This window comes from Protomyctophum parallelum (genome assembly GCF_964188405.1).
Source record: "Protomyctophum parallelum genome assembly, chromosome: 16".
Taxonomy (NCBI): domain Eukaryota; kingdom Metazoa; phylum Chordata; class Actinopteri; order Myctophiformes; family Myctophidae; genus Protomyctophum; species Protomyctophum parallelum.
Window position 1 is genome coordinate 5,160,482 of NC_139711.1, and position 22,685 is coordinate 5,183,166.

General features: G+C 47.3%; 1 protein-coding gene across 1 annotated transcript in view; it reads left to right on the forward strand.

Moving 5' to 3' along the window:
* Positions 1-22,685, forward strand: part of gpc3 (glypican 3) — a gene marked incomplete at its 5' end in the record, with an annotated part of 172,599 nt that overhangs the window by 144,291 nt on the left and 5,623 nt on the right. Inside the window, one exon of the mRNA XM_083785742.1 lies at positions 461-671. Coding sequence (XP_083641868.1) covers positions 461-671 — 211 coding nt within the window. The remainder of the gene's footprint in view (positions 1-460; positions 672-22,685) is intronic.

The window sequence follows — 22,685 nt, forward strand, 5'->3', positions numbered from 1 at the left end:
TGTGTGTGTGTGTGTGTGTGTGTGTGTGTGTGTGTGTGTGTACCGGTGTGTGTGTCACAGTGTGTGTCACAGTGTGTGTGTGTGTGTGTGTGTGCGTCAATTTAACAAAGGTGCAGACGATCAGAAATCAGCAGAGAGTACTCTATGTCGAATTGAAGTGGACTCGGTCCCAGAATTTTTTTCCTTCTCCCTGGAAATAAAAACGTCTGGGTTTCCGAGGCTATTCATACAGTAATTGAGTGTAAAATGTGACCCTCTAGTCTTAGAGAAATGGACTTGAGTTACAACTGGACAGCTTTTTTTCATCTACACCAAAAATTGTCGATCTACAAGCTCAAAACGCACCACGTTGTCTGTCTGTCTGTCTGTCTGTCTGTCAAATCAAATTCCTGTGCATTCGTCACACAGAATCGTGATTCTGATGCTATTGCCTTTCTCCATTTCCTGTTTGCTCTGACAGCTGCTGCGTCTGGTGACGGTGTCCGAGAAGCGCTGGAGAGCCCGGTCACGTGGAGGAGCAGGAGGAGGAGGTGGAGCAGGAGCAGGAGTAGACGGGTGGAGCGACGAGGAAGAAGGATTTGAGAGCGGCGACTGTGACGATGAGGATGAGTGCAGCGGGGTGTCAGGGCTGGGCCCGCCCCCGAGACGCAAGCGCTTACGCATCTTCGCAGGTCAGACACACTTACTCATTTCAGTATAACTGTACTGTACTGTACATGTGCATTTATTGTACTGTATCTTTGCTGCGGCTTTGCTCCCCTCCAAAAAACAACACTTAACCACTTGAACCCTACATTGTCCCTAGTCCCGAGTGGTCAACTTCAAACTAGGGGATTTAGAAATGTGCTACCATGATCCACATTGATAACTGAAATGATGTTAAATCGAGTTGCATTTCTGAGATGAGGCCGTGAGGAAAAACAAACAAACAAGCACACTCGCCAACCCTTGAAACCAGACGAATCTGCCAATGTTTAATCATTTGCTCAATACACGTTTTGTATTTTAGTCTGGGCAATGCCAGGCTAGGCGCTGTAGCTCGCCGTTAAGTTGTTTACTCTCTTAAACTCAACTTCTTAACCTCTAAACTGAAGCTGTTTTCTTTAAGATTAGATGGCTTTTGGTTGTGAAAAGGTTGGGCTTCTTTCACAGTGAGTCACAGCGACCCCCCCCCCCCCACACACACACACACACACACACACACACACACACACACACACACACACAACACAGCCAGCCAGTGTGCAAGGCAGTGTTTACATGACGACTGTACATGTTGACACCACCGTGACACTATGCAGCTAGAGACGTGACACTTCCTCAGGTAGCAAACCTTGACTCAACCTCTCGACCCGCCCGCCGTCTGTCAATCCCCCCGGCGCTGCATACGGCTGAGCTGAGCAGGAGAGAAAAAAAAAGAAGAAAAAGAAAAACAACACTGACGCTGGTGGTGCTCCGAAACGCAAACAAGGAACAAATGGAGCTACAAACTGTCGTAAGAAAAGAAACCAAACAGAGAACATGGTCAGAGAGCAGGAACAAGGAGGATGACGGCGTCGGGACGCCCGGCACAAAGCCCCCCCCGGCAGCTGAGCAAACATCAGCCGGAGGGAGTTGTGCTCCTGTCAGGGATGTTGGGCACAGATCTAGGCTCAGCCTGTGGGAAGTGAGAGCAGGAGCCCGCGGGGTTAAGACAGGAATCCTGCAGGTCCAACACTTCCAGCGGGCTGACGCCCCTCTACCTCAATGCACAGACTATGTGTTCACCTCTGCTCCAGTACCGTGGCCTGATCCTATTATCCCATACGATTAAATGGATAAAACTCTGGCAGTATACTTCCTCATCCATTTTCTCCTCGCCGGATGGACCAATTGATCTGAACTTGCACATGCATGGGCATTGAGTCGGTTTTCTTCCACTTTTCTCCAAATTGAAGTTGTTGTATCTATCTATCTATCTATCTATCTATCTATCTATCTATCTATCTATCTATCTATCTATCTATCTACCTATCTACCTATCTATCTATCTATCTATCTATCTATCTATCTATCTATCTATCTATCTATCTATCTATCTATCTATCTATCTGCGCTAATGTGTGTGTGTGTGTGTGTGTGTGTGTGTGTGTGTGTGTGTGTGTGTGTGTGTGTGTGTGTGTGTGTGTGTGTGTGTGTGTGTGTGTGTGTGTGTGTGTGTGTGTGTGTGTGTGTGTGTGTGTGTGTGTGTGTGTGTGTGTGTGTGTGTGTGTGTGTGCGTGTGGGTGTCAATGTGCACATGAGGCCTGTTTGTACCTGTTTGTGCACGAGGAGCCAGTCATGTTTACAGACCTTGGCAGGGTCTGCTGAGCTCATTGACAGCTCCACAGATAGGGGGCTGATAGCCTGTGATGACGCAGTAAAACGCCGACCCCCGGTGACCCTCGATCCCTTTTTGGTCAAACAGGGTTCAAAGGTCAGGCCTAACGGGGAGGGGGGCCTCGTCTGTGCTTGGGCGCTTTGAGATGAACGAGACGGATCTGGTTTCACCGAGAGGACTGAAGAGGGTCTGCTGAGACCAGGGGGGCAGTCAGCCAGATATTTCGTGAAGCCTCATTTGAAATCGGTAGTTCATATAATGGCCTGTTGTGGCGCTGGACTGGACCCAAAAAGCCCCATAGCTCCATAGAGGCCCATGTATTTTGGCCCAACTTCACCTAGACTGTATTACCTTAATAAACATGGTCATGAATACTTTCTTCTTCCAGTCACTAGTTTAAAGTCTCATTTCTAATGTCATAATATTCTTTTTGGAAAATTATGGTCCCATTAATTAAAAAAATGACCATAAAGTCGCGTATGTTCTGAGGGGCGTGGCTACCGTTACGGTCTATGATCGGGATTCCCCTCCCACTCAAGAGTCTTCTCCTCCCACTCGAGTCAAAATAAAAACCAACGGAGAAGAAGGGGGGAAGTCCCGCCTCGTTGTCTGGGCAGCCAATGACCAGCTGGTACAAAACGGAGCCAGCCAATGGCCAGCTGGTACCAAAAGATGGCGACTTACATCAGGAATTAGCATATCATTACAGGCTTCATTTTACGTTCATGTTAGACCCGGGGAACGCTTTGTCCATATTTTTTACAGTCTATGGCTGAGACCCCCCCCCCCCATCCAACCTGTGTGAAACTGCTCACTATAGGCCTGTCACAATTATTACATAATCACCTGATCGCAATTATTTCAGCTATAATCGCAATTCTTTTTGGACAATCGTTAAAAATCCTTTCCAATCATCTGTATAAAATCAGCTGGATGATGATATTAACAACAGTGTCATATTTTCCATGATTATTTCCACGTTGTTGTCCGCGCTGTTCTAAACACATTAAAGGCAGAAACAATTATTAAAAATATAGGCTTTTCGATTATTGGTACCTGTACACTGTCGGTCATTTATTTGTATATTTAATTAATAGCCTTTTGGTCGTATACAATTTTGGTTTACAACAGAAATGTCATTTTTATTTATGTACTCCAATATTAAATTCAGCCAAAAACACACACAATTGAATCATTAATTACAATTATTTTGTATGACAATTAATCATCAACTAAAATGTCATGAGAGGCAGCCCAACTCACTGTGGTTATAGTGTGACCTCCTTCACTCTCAACACAGAGTCAAAACGCTCATTAGACAGCAAATCCTCCACTATAATCCTCCACCCACCCACCAAACACCTCCACCTGTTCTCCACGCAACACCCGTCTCCACTGACCACCCACCTCCCCCTACACACACACACACACACACACACGTACGTTTGTATCACTATACACGTCGTCAGTTACCAGTCAACTAACCCTGAAGCTGAAAATAGCCGATCTGCAAGCTCACAATATGTTGCGCTGTGTTATGAGCTTGTACACCTGCTATTTTCCGTGCACTGTGCACAACTCCGGTGCACAACTAAGAATAAAGTCAACCGGTCCATAACCCTAACCACTAAAGCTAAACTCTTATCTCCTGACCAGAATAGTTTCTTAATATGAGTCTTAACTCCCAACCATTTCTCTTGTTATAGGACTAGGAAAAGTACCTGTCTCATTCCACTGTACTTGTGGGTACATTTTGCCCTCACAAGTATAGTAAGACACACAGACACACACACGCATGTACACTACACTACACGCACACACGCACGTGCGCACGCACACACACACACACACACACACACACACACACACACACACACACACACACACACACACACACACACACTGCTTCCTTTCCTGGCCAATAGGAATTCCACCCCACACATTCTCCAGAGCATTCCAGGCCAGGGCAGCTATTCCAGGCCAGGAGCTGTGTGTGTCTGTAGATAGACCTGTATTGATCCCCTGGGGGAAATTCAATTTCCAATGGCATTATACAGCAGTTAGAATCACAGGGCAGATACAGAAGAAACTAGAAAAAATACCAGGGCAGGTCAGGTTGTGGCCTCCTGGTGGCGCTATAATAGGCCAATGTGTAAAGGGTGGCATTTCTTCTTACGCCTTGGATGGCAATTGGATGATTTGAGGCATTTTGTTCCAAAAATGTGTTTTGCAAAAAACCCACATGTCGGTGGCGCTATAACAGGCCAATGTGAAAAGGGTGGGATATATTCCTCATCCTAGTAGGAAAGTCTGTGAAAGATTTCACGTAAATTGCACGCTGCATTTTTTGTGTTTTTTGCAGCTTTTTGTTCAAAACGGGCAAATCCTGCAAACTTTGAAAGCCGATGTTAGCCAATTAGGCTTGAATATGAACTAGAAAAAAGCGTTCTAGAAGACTCATAGACTGAGTTGTCTGTGTACTCAGATTTGAACCCATGACTTTGTGTTCCAAAGGCAAGAGCCCTACATATACTGAGCTATCCGGACACAATCAGTTGTTGTGTTGTTAACAGCAAAATCAAGGCAATAAGCAAATATACCAACGCATGTACCAAATGTACCAAGAGTACCAACGCATACGTCCTCAAACTTATAGAAAACACGTCACAGCATCAGTATCAGATCAGTAATTGTAGTGGAGTATAATAAATGAACACCACACCTACCATCAGTTCCCAGGACTTCCAGCAAACTTGCAACACCAAACCAAGCTACACTTGGTACACTGAGTGTACACTGAGTTGGCAGTGCCCAGATTTGAACCAATGACTGTGTGTTCCAAAGGCGGTAGCTCTAGCTACTGTGCTATCCATCTATCAGTTGTTCTATTGTTATCAGCAGAATCATTCAGTGTTTGTGATGACAATTGTGTGTGTCCTGGCCCATTATTCATTACTACAGTGTGTTGGCTGTTCATGTTTTCACGTACAAACTTATCTTCAACTGGGATTTCAGATAATGGTCCATAGATTGTGTGTAGAATGTTTCACGCAAATCGTTCAAAGATCCAGGCAGAAAATCAGGTATAAGCATTTTTCAAACTTCTCAAAATGGTGGAATATCTGAGGGCGGAGCATACTGGTCAAAGTGACAAGTGTAGGCCCAGGCCGTAGCGTAACGGTCTGGGCACCGGACTGGTAATCCAGTCGCAGTGTGCCGCGGGTTCGACTCCCGGACCCGACACGGCCTTTACTGCATGTCATCCCCCCATCTCTCTCCCGTTTCCTGTCAGCCTACTGTCTGTCCCTTCAAAAATCAATAAAAAAAAAAGGCGTAAGCCGCAAAAAAATATCTTAAAAAAAAAAAGTGACAAGTGTTTAATTTTCAAAATATTGCTATAGCGCCCCCCTTTGGACAATTAGAGTAAGTTCCAGTGCATTTGGCATGACCCTCTACCATACTGTAAAGTTTCATAAGCATATGACGCTGCATGTATACTGTAATATGGGCAAAAGAAGAATTTTCATGCTGAATGTTCAGCATGAGGAGACGCATATGTGTGTCGAAGTTTCATTGCCGACGGTCAAACGGTTCATGAGCTATGCGCGTTGGTGTATGGCGTTTTTAAAACAAACTTGAACTAAAAACAAATATTAAACCTGTATATAGGAGGGGCCTATATAGCGCCCCTTAAAAATGTGTTTTACAAAAGTCAACCTCCTGGTGGTGCTATAACAGGCCGTTCTGGAAAATTTGGGGCAGAGGTTCATCATTGGCATCCAGGGAGTGTGTGTGCAAATTTTGGCATCGACCGGGTTAACAGTGCCGGAGATTAGCTGGTGACGTACGGACGTACGGACGGAGGGACGCACGCACCCACGCACGCACGCACACGCACGCACACTCACACACACTCACACACACTCACACACACACACACACACACACACACACACACGGACGGCCGGAGTGCAAAACATACTCTCTCACCATGCCTTCGGCCTGGTGGAGACAAAAAGGGGATACAGCTAACGGAAGAAACAAGATACTACTAGTATTGGGATGCAAATAGTTAAACAAAAACAAAACAAAAACATTATCTAAACAGTACCGGTGGTGGAGGTGAAGACGGGGAGGAAGCTGGAGGCTAATATTGACTATATATTGAATATTGAATAGACTCCGTTGAGTCTTTTAAATCACAAAACATTTTTATATTCACAAGCCTTTGCATCACCGACATGATCTTGCACCTTTCCTTTTAGATTACTCTGTCCTATTTTCCTGTTGTTCTATTATTGACGTCTTCTGCACTGAATTGTACTGTATTGTATTGTATTGTATTGTATTGTATTGTATTGTATTGTATTGTATTGTATTGTATTGCATTGCATTTTATTGTATTGTATTGTATTGTACTCCATATATTCAGCCTTGTGAAGCACTTTGGTACAATGAGAGTTGTTTTTAAATGTGCTATATAAATAAATTTGATTTGATTTTATTTTATTTGATTTGATTTAATATCATGGCCGACCTCTACCACCCCTTCCAATTAGCCCCCTGCTTCCTCCCCGTCTTCACCTCCACCACCTCCTCCTCCGCTTTCTTCACCATACCGTTCAGTCTGTCAGTGTCCCTCATGCTACTGTGATTCCCCCAGCAGGCAAAGAAGAGGTCACTAGCCATTGCACACAGTTAGGACATCCGCAGCGTCCTGTTGCACACATTGACGGACCTTGCTCTGCCCCTTACTGTAGACTCTACCCTCTACAGCGTAGTAGCCTGGGCACCATTTCATTTCGGTATATGATCCGGGCGGGAGCGGATGATATGGTTACGTCATGTTGTAGTATTGTTTTGTAGTCCCAAGAAGTCGACAGACGGGAACAACAGGCGGCGGCAACTTCCTTTTCCCTCTAAATAAAAGCTCTCGCATAGCCTGTAGCTTTTATTCGACTACGAAACAATACTACAACAAGACGTAACGATATCATCCGCTCCTCTCCGGATCATACAGACTTTTGAAACAGAGACCAGGCTTTCCTCCGAGGTGGTGGAAAGCCTGGTGAGGCGAGGTTAACAGCGTATAGAGGGCATCTGCATTGTCAGAGCAGCTCAGCGTCTTGTTCAAGTGTACACGTTGCAACTTATAGCTGTCAACATTACCTCCAGACTCCCATTGGATATTGCTGGGGGGGGGGGGGGTATCCTTTTACATTGTGCGGTAGGCCACCACCAGCTCCTCGTTCTTTCCCGCATTGAACTGGATGTGGTCACTCCACCTCATGCATCGTGCTCATCCATCCGCGTTGTGTCAGTTTCATCAGAGAACTTCTGGAGGTGAAACGTCTTTGCGCTGAGGCAGAAGTCGGGCATAGAGGGTGAACAGAAAGGGTGACAGCACAGTGCTCTGTGGCGCACCATACTACTACTCACTATATCACTTCTGTTCTGACAGGGAACCCTGTAGTCTGAGGTATTGCGGTGTACCCGTGAGGTAGTCTGTGATCCACGCCGCCGAGCAAAGGTGTGACCTGCGTCGCAGCGAGCTTCTCAGCAAGCCGTTGTGGTTGGATGGTGTTGAAGGCACTGGAGAAATGCACATGAGAAGAAAGAACATGATTCTTTGGGTGTTGCGGTTGTGAGTGTAAGACTGTTGTGTGTCCTCAGGCTGGTTGTGAGTGTCTGTTGTGTGTCCTCAGGCTGGTTGTGAGTGTCTGTTGTGTTGTGCTGTGCTCACAGACAAAACACTATACATGAGCTACAGATTTAGCCACTAGAGATGCGTGCGTGTGTGTTACCAATAACAAGTCATTAGTACCATACCAATGCTCTGTGCTAAATGATGAGTTCTTCTTAACTGAATTCATAGCGTTAGACAGACACCTGATTAAGACCAGCCCTCTAACATAAAACCCTCTTACCTCTGGCTCTAAAACCTTAATTCCTCTGTCAACTACCCACCTCATGCCCCCCTCCTCCCCCCATCCTCTCCATCTCTCTCTCTCCTCTTTTGCTTCAGTTCTGCCAGAAATGGTGAGAAAATAATCTGGTTCAGCAAACACTATAACAACTTTAATTGCCATGGTTTTACAATATAACTTTCACTTCAAGCACCATGTTGTGAAATAATTCTCATAATACTCAGACGTGTTTTTGACAATCTTTGTAAAATCTTATATAAACATTTCCTTTTGTTTTCTTTTGTTTGGGGGGGGGGGGGTGTTCTAAATTTAAATACAGCATTGAATTGATATTAAAAAGTAAATAACACTTGAATCCTTTAGGGTTTTGTTTATATAACCTAACCCTAACCCTTATATATTTAAGTATTTTCTTTTAAACTAGTAAGCTAATACTAAGCATCATTGGTTAACTACGTAGGCTACACATTTGACTGAGCAAGTTTCACTTGTAATAGTTGACCAGGCAGGAGTATCTATACTTTGACTCAAGTACTGGGGTTGAGTACTTCATCCTCCACTGGGCTCTGCCCCATCCTCCTCTGGGCTCTGCCCTCTGCCCCATCCTCCTCTGGGCTCTGCCCCATCCTCCACTGGGCTCTGCCCCATCCTCCACTGGGCTCTGCCCCATCCTCCACTGGGCTCTGCCCCATCCTCCACTGGGCTCTGCCCCATCCTCCTCTGCCCTCTGCCCCATCCTCCTCTGCCCTCTGCCCCATCCTCCTCTGGGCTCTGCCCCATCCTCCTCTGCCCTCTGCCCCATCCTCCTCTGCCCTCTGCCCCATCCTCCTCTGCCCTCTGCCCCATCCTCCTCTGCCCTCTGCCCCATCCTCCTCTGGGCTCTGCCCCATCCTCCACTGGGCTCTGCCCCATCCTCCTCTGCCCTCTGCCCCATCCTCCTCTGCCCTCTGCCCCATCCTCCTCTGCCCTCTGCCCCATCCTCCACTGGGCTCTGCCCTCTCCTCCTCTGCCCTCTGCCCCATCCTCCTCTGGGCTCTGCCCCATCCTCCACTGGGCTCTGCCCCATCCTCCTCTGCCCTCTGCCCCATCCTCCTCTGCCCTCTGCCCCATCCTCCTCTGCCCTCTGCCCCATCCTCCTCTGGGCTCTGCCCCATCCTCCTCTGCCCTCTGCCCCATCCTCCTCTGCCCTCTGCCCCATCCTCCTCTGCCCTCTGCCCCATCCTCCACTGCCCTCTGCCCCATCCTCCTCTGGGCTCTGCCCCATCCTCCTCTGGGCTCTGCCCCATCCTCCTCTGGGCTCTGCCCCATCCTCCACTGGGCTCTGCCCCATCCTCCTCTGCCCTCTGCCCCATCCTCCTCTGCCCTCTGCCCCATCCTCCTCTGGGCTCTGCCCCATCCTCCTCTGCCCTCTGCCCCATCCTCCTCTGCCCTCTGCCCCATCCTCCTCTGCCCTCTGCCCCATCCTCCACTGGGCTCTGCCCCATCCTCCACTGCCCTCTGCCCCATCCTCCTCTACCCTCTGCCCCATCCTCCTCTGCCCTCTGCCCCATCCTCCTCTGGGCTCTGCCCCATCCTCCTCTGCCCTCTGCCCCATCCTCCTCTGCCCTCTGCCCCATCCTCCTCTGCCCTCTGCCCCATCCTCCACTGGGCTCTGCCCCATCCTCCTCTGCCCTCTGCCCCATCCTCCACTGGGCTCTGCCCCATCCTCCTCTGGGCTCTGCCCCATCCTCCTCTGCCCTCTGCCCCATCCTCCACTGGGCTCTGCCCCATCCTCCACTGCCCTCTGCCCCATCCTCCTCTACCCTCTGCCCCATCCTCCACTGGGCTCTGCCCCATCCTCCTCTGCCCTCTGCCCCATCCTCCACTGGGCTCTGCCCCATCCTCCTCTGCCCTCTGCCCCATCCTCCTCTGGGCTCTGCCCCATCCTCCTCTGCCCTCTGCCCCATCCTCCTCTGCCCTCTGCCCCATCCTCCTCTGCCCTCTGCCCCATCCTCCACTGGGCTCTGCCCCATCCTCCTCTGCCCTCTGCCCCATCCTCCACTGGGCTCTGCCCCATCCTCCTCTGCCCTCTGCCCCATCCTCCTCTGGGCTCTGCCCCATCCTCCTCTGCCCTCTGCCCCATCCTCCTCTGCCCTCTGCCCCATCCTCCTCTGCCCTCTGCCCCATCCTCCTCTGGGCTCTGCCCCATCCTCCTCTGGGCTCTGCCCTCTGCCCCATCCTCCTCTGGGCTCTGCCCCATCCTCCTCTGGGCTCTGCCCTCTGCCCCATCCTCCTCTGCCCTCTGCCCCATCCTCCTCTGGGCTCTGCCCTCTGCCCCATCCTCCTCTGCCCTCTGCCCCATCCTCCTCTGGGCTCTGCCCCATCCTCCTCTGGGCTCTGCCCTTATGTATTTTCTCTGGCCTTGATGGCGTCCTAATGGCATAATTTAGAAAATAGCAGATCTACAAGCTTACAACGCGTCGCAAACAAGCATGAAATGACTTGTTTTTTTGTTCTACTGGATCTCTTCTCCACTATAGTCCCTCCCTAACACTTGTAGTCTAATTTGTATTCGTTGACGAAATGGACAATCTATTTAGTCATAGTTTTAGACATCATAGCTTAGTTTTTATTTTGTTTTTATCCCGTTTTCCTCAGGAAGGTAGTCGACAAACATTTTTCGTCATAGTTTTAATCGACGAAATCAACAGTATACTGTCAATAGCACCCCTGGCTTCAGACATTCGGTCACTGTAAGCTCCCCCTGAAGCAGCTCTGTGTCTTTTTGGGAGCCTCCTGAGCCCTTTATCAGCGCCAGGGGTTAGCAAAATACAAAGCAGAAATATTCCTGTAATGTGAAACATGCAGGGTGGGGCGCGACGTGCGCACCTCGCAGGTCTGCTACGGATTTTAGGGGTTGGAACAAGGGACTGATGTAAGGGAACAAGGAGAGGAGGAAGGGAATAAGATGGAGGGGGGAAAAAAGACAAGCAATGTTTGAGAAAGATGGGAGGAAAGTATTGTCTGGAAACCTTGTATGTCCAAAACTGTCGCTTCTGCAGGAAATGGAAAAAATAACCTGTGTTCCATTGAATCCAATATAATAATTATTTAGTCACAAGCTCTTGTTAATACTTTTCATTGGTTCAAGGTTTACAAAACCCACAGACCACTTGAAACCTGGCATCCCTGTTTTGGTTTAGTCAAATTGCTTGGCTATTTTCGCTACTTTTGCACGAGGCAATCATACGACTAAGTATAAAATAGGGCATTAATTAAAAGTTGTGGAGATAAAAGTTTACTGACCGACAGCAGCCTGTATGTATTTTGGCGTAACAGCCGTCCACGCTGCCAGCGCTACAACCTGGTATGTTAATTAGCTCCAGCTGCGACCTTTGAACCCCTCTGGCACCTGATAGGTGAGTCACGCGGCGCCGGTTCTCCCCAGCCATGTTTGCTGGCCTGTCTTCATCAAAGCGGCCGTAAGCCAGACACTGTTTACACTGGGCCTGCTCTGGACACTGCAGAGACGCAACTTCCTGGGAAGCACGGGCGCTCAACATGTGGCAGCCATGTTGGACACAGCGGCGCACACGTGTGTATATATATTCAGAGGCTGGAAGCAGGTTGTTTACAACGATTGTGCATTTCGTTCACCCGTTCACGCACGCTCACACACGCCGATGGCGGAGAAAACAATGCAAGGCACCTAACCTGCTCATCGGGGGAAATTAAGGGTTCGGTGTCTTGCTCAAGGACACTTCGACACTTCGCCCGGGATCGAACTGGGAACCTTCCAGACGCCCACATTTCTCTATTTCGTCGTGGTCGTCGGTAGCACGCAGACCGGAGTGCTGCAGAGGTCCACACAGACACTTCTTATTTGTAATAATTCTTATTCTTCAAACGGTTGATTGATTCAATCATTGATGGCTGATATTTCAGACAGTACTTTAACTATAGTATACACATTTTAAAGAGCATCTTTCACTTGTAGTTGAGTAAGACTTGACCAGGTGTACCTACAGTGTATACTTCAACTGGTGTACTGGGTTTGGTCCACCACAGAACAGCGTCCACTGTGTTCTGCAGCGCCGCGCCGGGTCCAGAGGAGGTGTGGACAGCGCTGTGGGGGGGTGGGGTGAAGGGTTTCTGACCCAACGTTCTGACCCGACCTTCATCCGTCCGTGAGCTTCCAAACAACTTCTGTAAATCCAGCCAATCGTCATGCTCCTCCACCTTTTCCTATACGCCCATCACAAAAATAATGACGCTTGCCCACCATCTGTGTAAACAGGCCTGGCTGGTGTGCTCTCTTCTCTCTCTCTCTCTCTCTCTCTCTCTCTCTCTCTCTCTCTCTCTCTCTCTCTCTCTCTCTCTCTCTCTGTAGCTCAGTGTCTCTCAAAGTGGGGTCCTTGAGGGGTCCCCAGCTAAATTAGTTAAATTTGGCACCAAACTTGGTTTAACCATTTTGAGTTATTTCTGAGCTTGTAGATATATTTCGAATCATTTGCAACAATTTACAATTTACAATTTAGGCATTTAGCAGACGCTCTTAATCCAGAGCGACTTACAATAATCAAGAACAAAAGCATGGGAATACATCACAAAAGCATTTATCATAAAACATGCGTAAGCTAAGAAAGTAACAGTGGAATATCTATATTATGAGACTATACATATAAACTATATATATATATACTACTATGCTATACATATGTACTATGGCGTGCTATGACTATATACAATGCAATTATAGTGCCGTCTACATAACATGCTATAAGTCTGTATCAGATGCTATCTAAGTCTACAGAAATGCTATCTATGCTATCCTGAAACATTTCCCCCCTCTTTTGGGGTCCCTGGTATACAAAATCTTTTCAGAAGGGGATCCACAGCCAAATACATATCCGTCTGGGGGTCCTGGACACGGAAATGTTTGAGAACCATTCAAGCTTTCTCTCCTTTTCTCTCCGTCTCTCACTCCCTATAGCTCACACTCCCTCCCCTCCCTCTCTCGGTGCATGTCACCCACAAGTCTTGGAGGGACCCCCCTCGCCTCTATTTGGGGTCGAGGGGAGAAGGAGGAGAGAACAGAGGAAGAAGGGGATGAACCCTGCCTTTCGGTGATCATCCTCTGTGGTGATTTAACTCATCCAAAGCCACAAGAACAGCCTGCGGGCGAGAAAGACGAGCCTGTGGACACACGTGCACAGAAGCCACTGGGATGTACAGTTCCCATGAGCTGTGGGGGAGGCCCCAGCAGAGGCCCGTTGGCTCTGTATAAGCCTGTGCCTTTTTTTCCTCTCTTTGTGTGTGTGTGTGTGTGTGTGCATGCGCGTGCGTGCGTGCGCGCACGTGTGTCAGCTAGCGTGTTTGTGCGCGCCTCTGTGAACAGCATTTGTTTGCTCAAGAGGTTTATTTACATTCACAGGCACTTTTGGAAGCTCTAAATTGATTCCAGGCTCGTTCCTGGGTCATGTCCATCAGTTCCACCACAGTCCACAAACACAAGCACGCACAGCGCTCCCTTTCTGCTTGCCTCCTCCTCAAACACGCACCAACGCCATTTTGCAGAAATGACTTGGAACGTTGCGGTTTTTGAATATTCCTCCCAGCGGGGGGGGTCCCGGTGGTGACGATCACGTGTTGACCTCCACCGTCTCTCACCTGTTTCTTTTAGGGCTGCATGAACTGCGACTGCTTTGTCCCATTTATTTATCAATCAACTTTTTGGATGAATTGAACAAGAAGCCGGTTTAAAAGTCTAATGAATAGACGAGCTTGTTGACTATTTTCTCTATTTTGAAAATGAAATTACTAAATATATTATTATATTATATTATATATATATATATATATATATATATATATATATATAGGAATTGCCCAAATATTTGGAACAATTATTATACAGTTATTTTATTAATTAGGGGGTTAAGTGATCACATTTGTTTTGTCCGTCCGTCCGTCCGTCCGTCCGTCCGTCCGTCCGTCCGTCCGTCCGTCCGTCCGTCCATCCATCCATCCATCCATCCATCCTCTGTGTCTCTGGCTGGCTGTGGTTCCTCCAGCGCTCTCTCAGAGGAACCTGTGGACATGCAGAGCGCTGTCAGAAGGTTACATACTGCCAGAGGAAACCACACGCCGACCACTAAAAGCTGCACAACAAGAGCTCCCTGTGTACAGGCAAGAGAAACCCCAAATTGTCACTGTTGGCCATATCTGCAGGCTGTCTCTTCATGAGGGGAATGTGAAGAGAATCTGTGTGCACAGCAAACACATGCGCTCGGCGCTCCCCCCCCACACACCCCACACACACACACACACACGCACACACACACGCGCGCACGCACGCACACACAAGTCTGCCAATTAATTTCCTTCTCCAGATAGCTTAAGTGGAGCGTGGAGAATGTAAACGGATCTGTGAGCGATGTCAGCTAGCTCCATTATTGAGAGATAAACAGAGTATTCTAAGAATGTGTTCCTGGCAGCGCGGTGACCCCTGTGCTGTGCTGGGGTCTCCAGACCCCCACAGCCCCCACCCCACCCCCACCCCCCAGGCTGACCCTTCTGCTCAGCGGCCCGGCTCCGGCCCTATGCTCCCTCCCATCTCCGTGTCTCCTTCTCTGGCTTCTTTTTACTCTCTCCCTCAGTGCTGGAAAGTAACTGAGTATATACCTATATACTAGTAATGTACTTACAATTCTGAGGTACTTTTACTTTACTTGGGCATTTCCATATTTCTATATATGTTATACTTATATACATCTCGGAGGCAATATTGTTGTTTTAACTCCACTACAATTATACTCTATCACAGCTTTAGTTTCTATATAGTTGATTGGGTTATTATTACAGTTTTTCTACATTGTGGTATTGCTATACTTTTTACTTGAGAAAAGAAAATCGGAAACTCTTCCACCACTGTGATCAGTAAATCCTCTCTCTCTCTCTCTCTCTCTCTCTCTCTCTCTCTCTCTCTCTCGGTCTGATAAGAACCCTGCCATTGTTCCATCATCTCTGGGGCTCTAGGCTCACACTCTCTGCGTGGCCCTCTGCAGCTCTGGGGCTCTAGGCTCACACTCTCTGCGTGGCCCTCTGCAGCTCTGGGGCTCTAGGCTCACACTCTCTGCGTGGCCCTCTGCAGCTCTGGGGCTCTAGGCTCACACTCTCTGCGTGGCCCTCTGCAGCTCTGGGGCTCTAGGCTCACTCTCTCTGCGTGGCCCTCTGCAGCTCTGGGGCTCTAGGCTCACACTCTCTGCGTGGCCCTCTGCAGCTCAAGGCTGCGGAGCCGCTTCACAGGGCCCCCGCTCTGTGGCCAGCGGCGTTCCGTTCCCGCCCAGAGCGAGCCCCTCGCCGCCCTCAGAACAGAATCAACTCTTTGTACGGTTGATTTGTTATGGTTTTTCTACTCCTCTCTCTCTCTCTCTCTCTCTCTCTCTCCCTCCCTCCCTGCTTCACACACTTTCCGCCGTCACAAAATCAGAGGTTTGGGGGTGCCCCAGGCAGTGACTGAGCGGATATAAGTGGAGGACATACTGTATATATGCTCTATATGCCTGCCAGCATGTCCCTGATTCGACTCCCGGGGCCGGGTATAGACCATTTGCTGTATGTCACTCGTCTCTGTCTCTGTCTCTTTCTCTCCCTGTTTCCACCCTCCACTGTCGCTATCAATATAGCCCCCCCCCCCACCATAGTGGAGTCCAGGACGGGCCGGGGGCACAAAGGCCTGGAGATCATGAAGGCCATGGCCGGCGTTGCCCCTGCTGCCACTTTGGCCTTCAATAACCCATTTTGTGTGGGAACCCCTTTTGGTGTTAGCGTTATGTACATGAAAGTGTTTGAGAACGACTGACATAATAGAAAAACATAGCTTTATCAAGAAAAACAGAAAACAGAAAACAGCCAGGATTTAGAAGACATTTTGCAGAATCGTTCCACGGTCAAAATGGGTCAATAAATGATAAAACCCAAAGTGGACTTGATGCCCCGCCCGTACTGCCCCATGCAGTGTGCCTGCATGCTGATTTCACCGTTTCTCCTTTGCTGACACTAGTGTGTTGATATTCAGAACTCTGAAATTCTGAGATTCTGAAATTCAGATCATTTGCTATTGTACTTTATCCCATTTTGGGGCGGGAACCCCTTTTGGTGTTGGCATTATGTTCTGCTTTAGCTATTGAAAAAATGCAGATCTACAAGCTCATAGCGCGCCACCGAGTGGCGCGCTACGAGCGGCGCGCTACGAGCTTGTAGGTCTGCTATTTTTGGAAAAAAATCTAAGAACCACTGACCTAGAAACATAGCTTTTTCAGAAAACTGTCAGGATGTAGAAGACATTTTTGGGTTATAAGCACTTTATAAGCACCCTCTATTCTCAACCCTCAGTCTCAGACTATACAGTCCTCAGACAGACTGTAGCCTACTGTATATACTGCTTTTCCACCGTCTACAGCAAATCTCTTCGCCAAAAATAGCCGATCCACAAGCTCACAGCGCGCCGTGATCGGCTGTTTTTGGTAAATGTTCACCCAGAATATGCAATGGGGGTTCAAGTGGTTCAAATGAAATCATCCCTACCCCTTAAATTCAATTCACTTAAAATAATTGTTTAATTTGATGGCTTGCTGCCCCTGGCACAACCCTGCCAATGACGTCCTTGAGGTTGTTCCAAATGAACCCTTTTACAGGTCTGTATTGTAAATCTGAGAGTTATGGGGGGGTCCTTGAAGGGTTGAAGGTTTCAGAACCAGCGGCATAAACATGAATTCAACGCCGTTGCTATTCCTGTGGCATCTTTTACTGTAGTAGTAGTAGCTCATCTCTGTAAGAAGGGACTCGGTGCGGGGGTGAGATGGGGGGGGGGGGGGGGGGAGTCTATAAATACATTGGAGTAAATCTAATTTAGAGTTCAGTGGGTTTGTGAATGTCGGTCAACCCTCCAGTGTCAGCGGCGGAGCCTCGCCCAGGCTGCACTGTGTTAATTAACAGGTGTTGACTTGCATTTGTCGCACAAAGCCACGATTGAGTGTGTGTGTGTGTGTGTGCGTGTGTGTGCGTGTGTGTGTGTGTGTGTGTGTGTGTGTGTGTGTGTGTGTGTGTGTGTGTGTGTGTGTGTGTGAGGGAGTTGGCCCGCGGCTCCTCCAGCCCTGTATCAGCGTAATTTTCACGGTGATTCATATTCATCTGATAATAACCTATTAAAAGTGAGATCACGACTTCACATATTTGCAGGCCTAATTGAAACTAAGAATGTGTTGATTTATTACATAGCATGATAGCGTGTAATAATATAATATAATACAATTAGAATACAAAACGATTTGGCGTGTCAGCAATTTTCGCTGAGGTTAGACAGAGATTGTCTTTGGTTACATTCAGGGGAAGTGATTTGGGTTAGGATTAGTGTTAGGTTACTCTGGTTAGCATCAAAGCAAACATACTCCCTAGAACACATATATCGACGATATACCTTGCATAGCTGGTGCCGTTTCCTTATTTGATTGTATAGTTTCCTATTTCTGTTGGTTAATCGCTTGAACCCTATAGCGACCCTGTTCTGGGTTTGGTGGAAATAGCTGAATTACAAGCCCACAACATGCCTCAATGCAACGCGTTGTGAAGCTGTTTTTGTGTAGGAGGTGGCCTATAGAGCCCTGGGGTAATTCCGGTCAACAATGTATACAGTTAAAGTTGTTTTTAACTAACCAAATGTAGAACATGTGCATGGCATGTCTGAATATTCCCAGCGCAGTTGCCATGGAGTTTCATAGCACAACAATCTAGTAAAAGCACCAGGTTTCAGCCACTAAAAATAAAAGAGCAACGTCTTCTTTTCCAGACTCACCATTTTGAGCTGATGTTCAACAATCATACAGTGTATGAAGACAAGGCAAGGCCAGGTCAGTTAAGGCAAGGCAAGGTATTTAGTTGACTCTGTGTTTAGAAAGCAGACCTCTCCCAGACCAACCTGAGAGATGTTTCATGATGTAGCACAAGATCAGAAATGTATTTTGGCCTTAAATCATTCAATGAAACAACTGTAGTATTGTGAAATCAATTATTTTACAGATTAGGAGTAGTGTAAAGATCTAACAACTTGGATGATATGGTCCACTTTCTTGGTATTAAAGGACCTGAGTGTTCTGAATCAACTCGATTTTTAGGGAAAGCTGTAAAGCCAGGCAGGATGGAATGTCATGGAGGCCATGGTCGCCAACCGTAGCCCCTCCATTTGGTCTTATGCTCCTCAAAAGATGATATGCCCTCCCTGGCACCTGATGCCACAGTGGCGTTATTATGTATTTTTTTTTTTTTTTAACCTTTATTTAACCAGTAAAATCACATTGAGACTGCGTCTCTTTTACAAGTGGGAACTGGCCAAGAGGCAGAAATAAAAATTACACTTCAATAAAACATCGTCAATGTTACATTATGAACCAGCAAATACAACATCCAACTGTATCCCACCGCAGTTCTAGGAAAGCCCTGCTGTGATTGGCCAGTAGTCGTTGTGATTGACAGTTCTCGTTTTTGCGACCAGTCATTACTCCTACAACTACAACCTATCTCAAACCCTCAGGCTCACCCTAAACCTAACCTCCCACGGGGCAGCACACCTAAACCTAACCTTAACCCATGTCTAACCAATGACTAGTCTAAAGTAAGTATGCACCCCCCTAAACCTAACCCGGACGGCCTAACCTCAGTAAAACTATGCCTTCCCCGGGAGCCAATCAGACACATGGTGAGGCGGGTCTACCCTAGAACGTTGGTGGGATTCATAATCACGCGCCACAGATGGCTGGCCCACACGGTCCCAGCTGATTGGGGCAGTGTCCTCTGCTCTGCCTAGTCTACCCTGTCCATTTTATAACGCCATTGTCTTTTGTTGAGATTCTCCCCATCTCCAAATGAGTCAAGTGACTCTGATTAGTCCAGAGCATGTATGAGCATGGTAATTTGTAAAAAAAATACCAATACATTATTTAGGTAACATAAAAATGCATTATTTCCGTGGACTTAAAATCCTTGCTTCATTTGATGGCTTTCCTGTCCTGTCATTCGGCCTTTGTACCCTCAAGACAATGACAATATCAAAGGCCAAGTGGCCTTGCCCCTAAAAAAATATGAACTTATAACCAACCCTAGCATCAAACAAGTCGTTAAACCTTGATATATTCTTAAGGTAGATAGTACGGAATAGACAGAGATATCAGTTTCTACAGTCACAATAGCCTCAATAGTCCAGAATGCCACAACAAGTGTGGTATGCTGTTACCTATGATTATTTGTAAGCCTTGTGTTGATGAAAAAGTGCTTATTTTTGCTAAATGATGTACTGTATGTTTACCACATCTTTTCATATTTGGGAAATGACACACTCTAGCCCTCTTTTTCCATCTCCATTGTTCTCAGTGTAGGAGTGTGTTTGTCTGCTGGAATAACAGTGAGTGTTGCGGAGGTTGTGGAGGGCAGAGAGACACACAGAGCCGTGCTGTTGGAGAGGCCGGGGGAGGGAGGGAGGGAGGGAGGGCGAGGCCTCTTGTAGACGGAGCAGCGTTTGTCTTGGCCCAACATTGCCAGCCCTCTCTCTCGGAGCTGCTCTGTGGTCAGCCGTGGCTACGGAGGCAGACATGCACATTCCCTCCAAGCCTATGGACATACCACCTCCTCCCCGCCCAGGGCCACCCCCCCCCCCCCCCCCCCCCCCCCCCCCTCCAGCCGGCCGGCTGGCTCCCAATCAGCAATGTCTCAAGACAGGCCCCGTTCAGGACGCCAGAAGGATCACAATGTGTTCCAAGGCTTTGCACAACAAACCAACTCAAACCAAACATGGTCCTCCTATCACCCGGGCTCCGATAAGGACCAATGCATTCAATGGATAACAAGTCAGTAGAGCAGTGTTTCCTAAATAGAAGGACGGTATAGGATGTTGGGATGGTAAAATGGTATAGATTAGGGTGACCAAACATCATGGTTTGGCTGGTATCGTCCCGATTTCAAACTGTGTGTCCCGAGTTCCGACAGATATCTCTAAAACACCAATAAAACACAAAGTGGTTAGGACTGTAGGATGGTAGGATAGAATGTTAGGATGGTATAGGATGTCCGGAGTACACTGCCCCTCCCAGCCAATACGCTCCATGGTGGACTGGCAGACCAACGATATAATATTGACTTTGCTTAAAGGAGATCTTTTAAGCCATCAAATCTCGAAAATCTTGATCAAATTTGACCAGCTCAGGTGTTTTCTGTGCTTACAGCGGCTGCATTCCAAACCATTTGCCGCTTTCATAAGAAGCACCTGTGTTTGGAGACTTAACATTCCACATACTTATCTGACCCAAAAAAAAGGCTCTTGTCTGAAACACACACACATGTGCTGAATAAACTCAGACGGAGCATGAAGATACATATTTTCCAGGCGGTATTTATAACAATAATGTGTAAAATGGCAAATGGCCTGACATTCACTTTCACAGCAAGTGAAGTCCCGCCCCCTCGAGAGACCCGGAAAAGAAATCGCCGTTAATTTTCCTCATAGACTTTTCAGAAAGTATTTATTTAAAGACGTTTACGCCGCGGACAAAGCCAACTCTTGTCGTGACAAATCATGACAATAAACACAATGTTTTGGGCCAAACAAATAATTAGAAAGTAGAAAAAAACTGCAGGTTACAACACTTTTTTTGTTGTTTTTCTTCTTATAAATTATTTGATCGGCCCAAAACATTGTGTTCATTGTCATGATTTGTCACGATCCGAGTTTGCTTTGTCCGCGGCGTAACCGTCTTTAAATAAATACTTTAGGAAAAGCCTATGGAGAAAATGAATGGAGAACCATTTCCTGGGCCACTCGTTGTTCTGAAAGGGGAGGGACTGCGACGCTAGTCTATAGGCATGCAAACTTTGAGCAAGACGGTCAGACGGAGACGAGTGTTAGAAGTGTGGTTGGACTTTTCCAGTGGGTGCAAATCTTTTGTGCAAAGGTGGTAGCACGTTGACTTTAAGGACACCTCACCACAGAAACACTGTGTCGTATCGTGTGTCGAGTCTCCGAAAATCTACGCCACTGCTGCTGTGTCAGCAGCGTTGAACATTATCGACATACGCTATAAGTCGCGTCAATTTCCATCCAAGATATAGCCAAAGGAACGTCTGAAGTGCTGCCTGGGCTAGAGTTTTGCTCGGCTCAAAAAGACTCCACTGTGTTTGCGCCCTGTGGTGGACAACATTAGCAAGAGATAACGGCACGCGCCTGCGGAATATGCTACAAATTAATTCATATATTAATTAATGCCTAGTCCGACCCAACCCCAAAGCCCGACAAAATACGTGACCAATTGGACTCGCCCAAGTTGAAAGAATTGTTGTACAATTTATAATACTAGTGTCGTATAATTGATTTTGCTGTAGCTTAGTAATCACGCCAGGGAATCTCTTTATTAGGGCCTGAGCACTGCACAGTAGTGCGAAGCCCTACTGAAATCGCAATGATTATTATTCTTTATTATTAATCCCACAAATGAATCGCGTTGTTGAGGCGCTAAACGTAGTCGAAAAGTTGCAAAACTTTGCATCACACTTTGCACACACATCACAAGTGGCGAAAAATAATGGCTCAATAGCGCCCCCTACAAAACTTTGTACTTGAAGCCCCACAATACATGTATGGAAATTACACACCTGTATCATGTCCTGACTTACAAGAAAGTCTCTTGGCGCCATGACCTAAACCAAACAGGATGTAGGATGTAACCAAGGAGAATGTCTCCCTTTTGACTGATACCTGTCTCCATTTAAACTCTAGAAGCCTCAAAAGTTATTAGTGCAGCCGTGCCCGTCAACCGGCGAAAACTAGAGTTCTCAACAGGCCCGAAAATGTAGTCCTATAATAATTACCTGTAGCAGAGAAGGTCCTGTGATGTTGGCACTATTTGGGAACCGTTTGCTTGTTGTGACAACGGCATGGTGGCTTAAATATAACTAGTGGTAAACGACAAGCCGGCTCAAAGCTCTGCTGACAGACATACAGGCACGCACGCATGCCTGCACGCACATGCATACACACAGAATGTAGGCCTACATGAGGTTAGACACTTTGGTAGGTCCAAAAAGCAGCGTTGTAAATTTGATAAATTGCAGTGAATGTTATCAAGTTCCACTACGTCGTCCACAAAGGGCTAAAACTTTCACATAAATGTGCCAGGATGTGACGATATGAAAAGGTTTGAGAACCATTAAAGGATGTGATGAAGCTAACCAGCTACTAGTAGCATGATGTCACCCTTTGGGGAGTGGTACGTTATAGTCCCAAAAAAGGCTCTGCTGTTGAACGATGAAAACGGTGAACGGGGGGAACGCATTGGGGGAGTTGGGACCCTTGCTTGTCACATTAATTAGCAGAG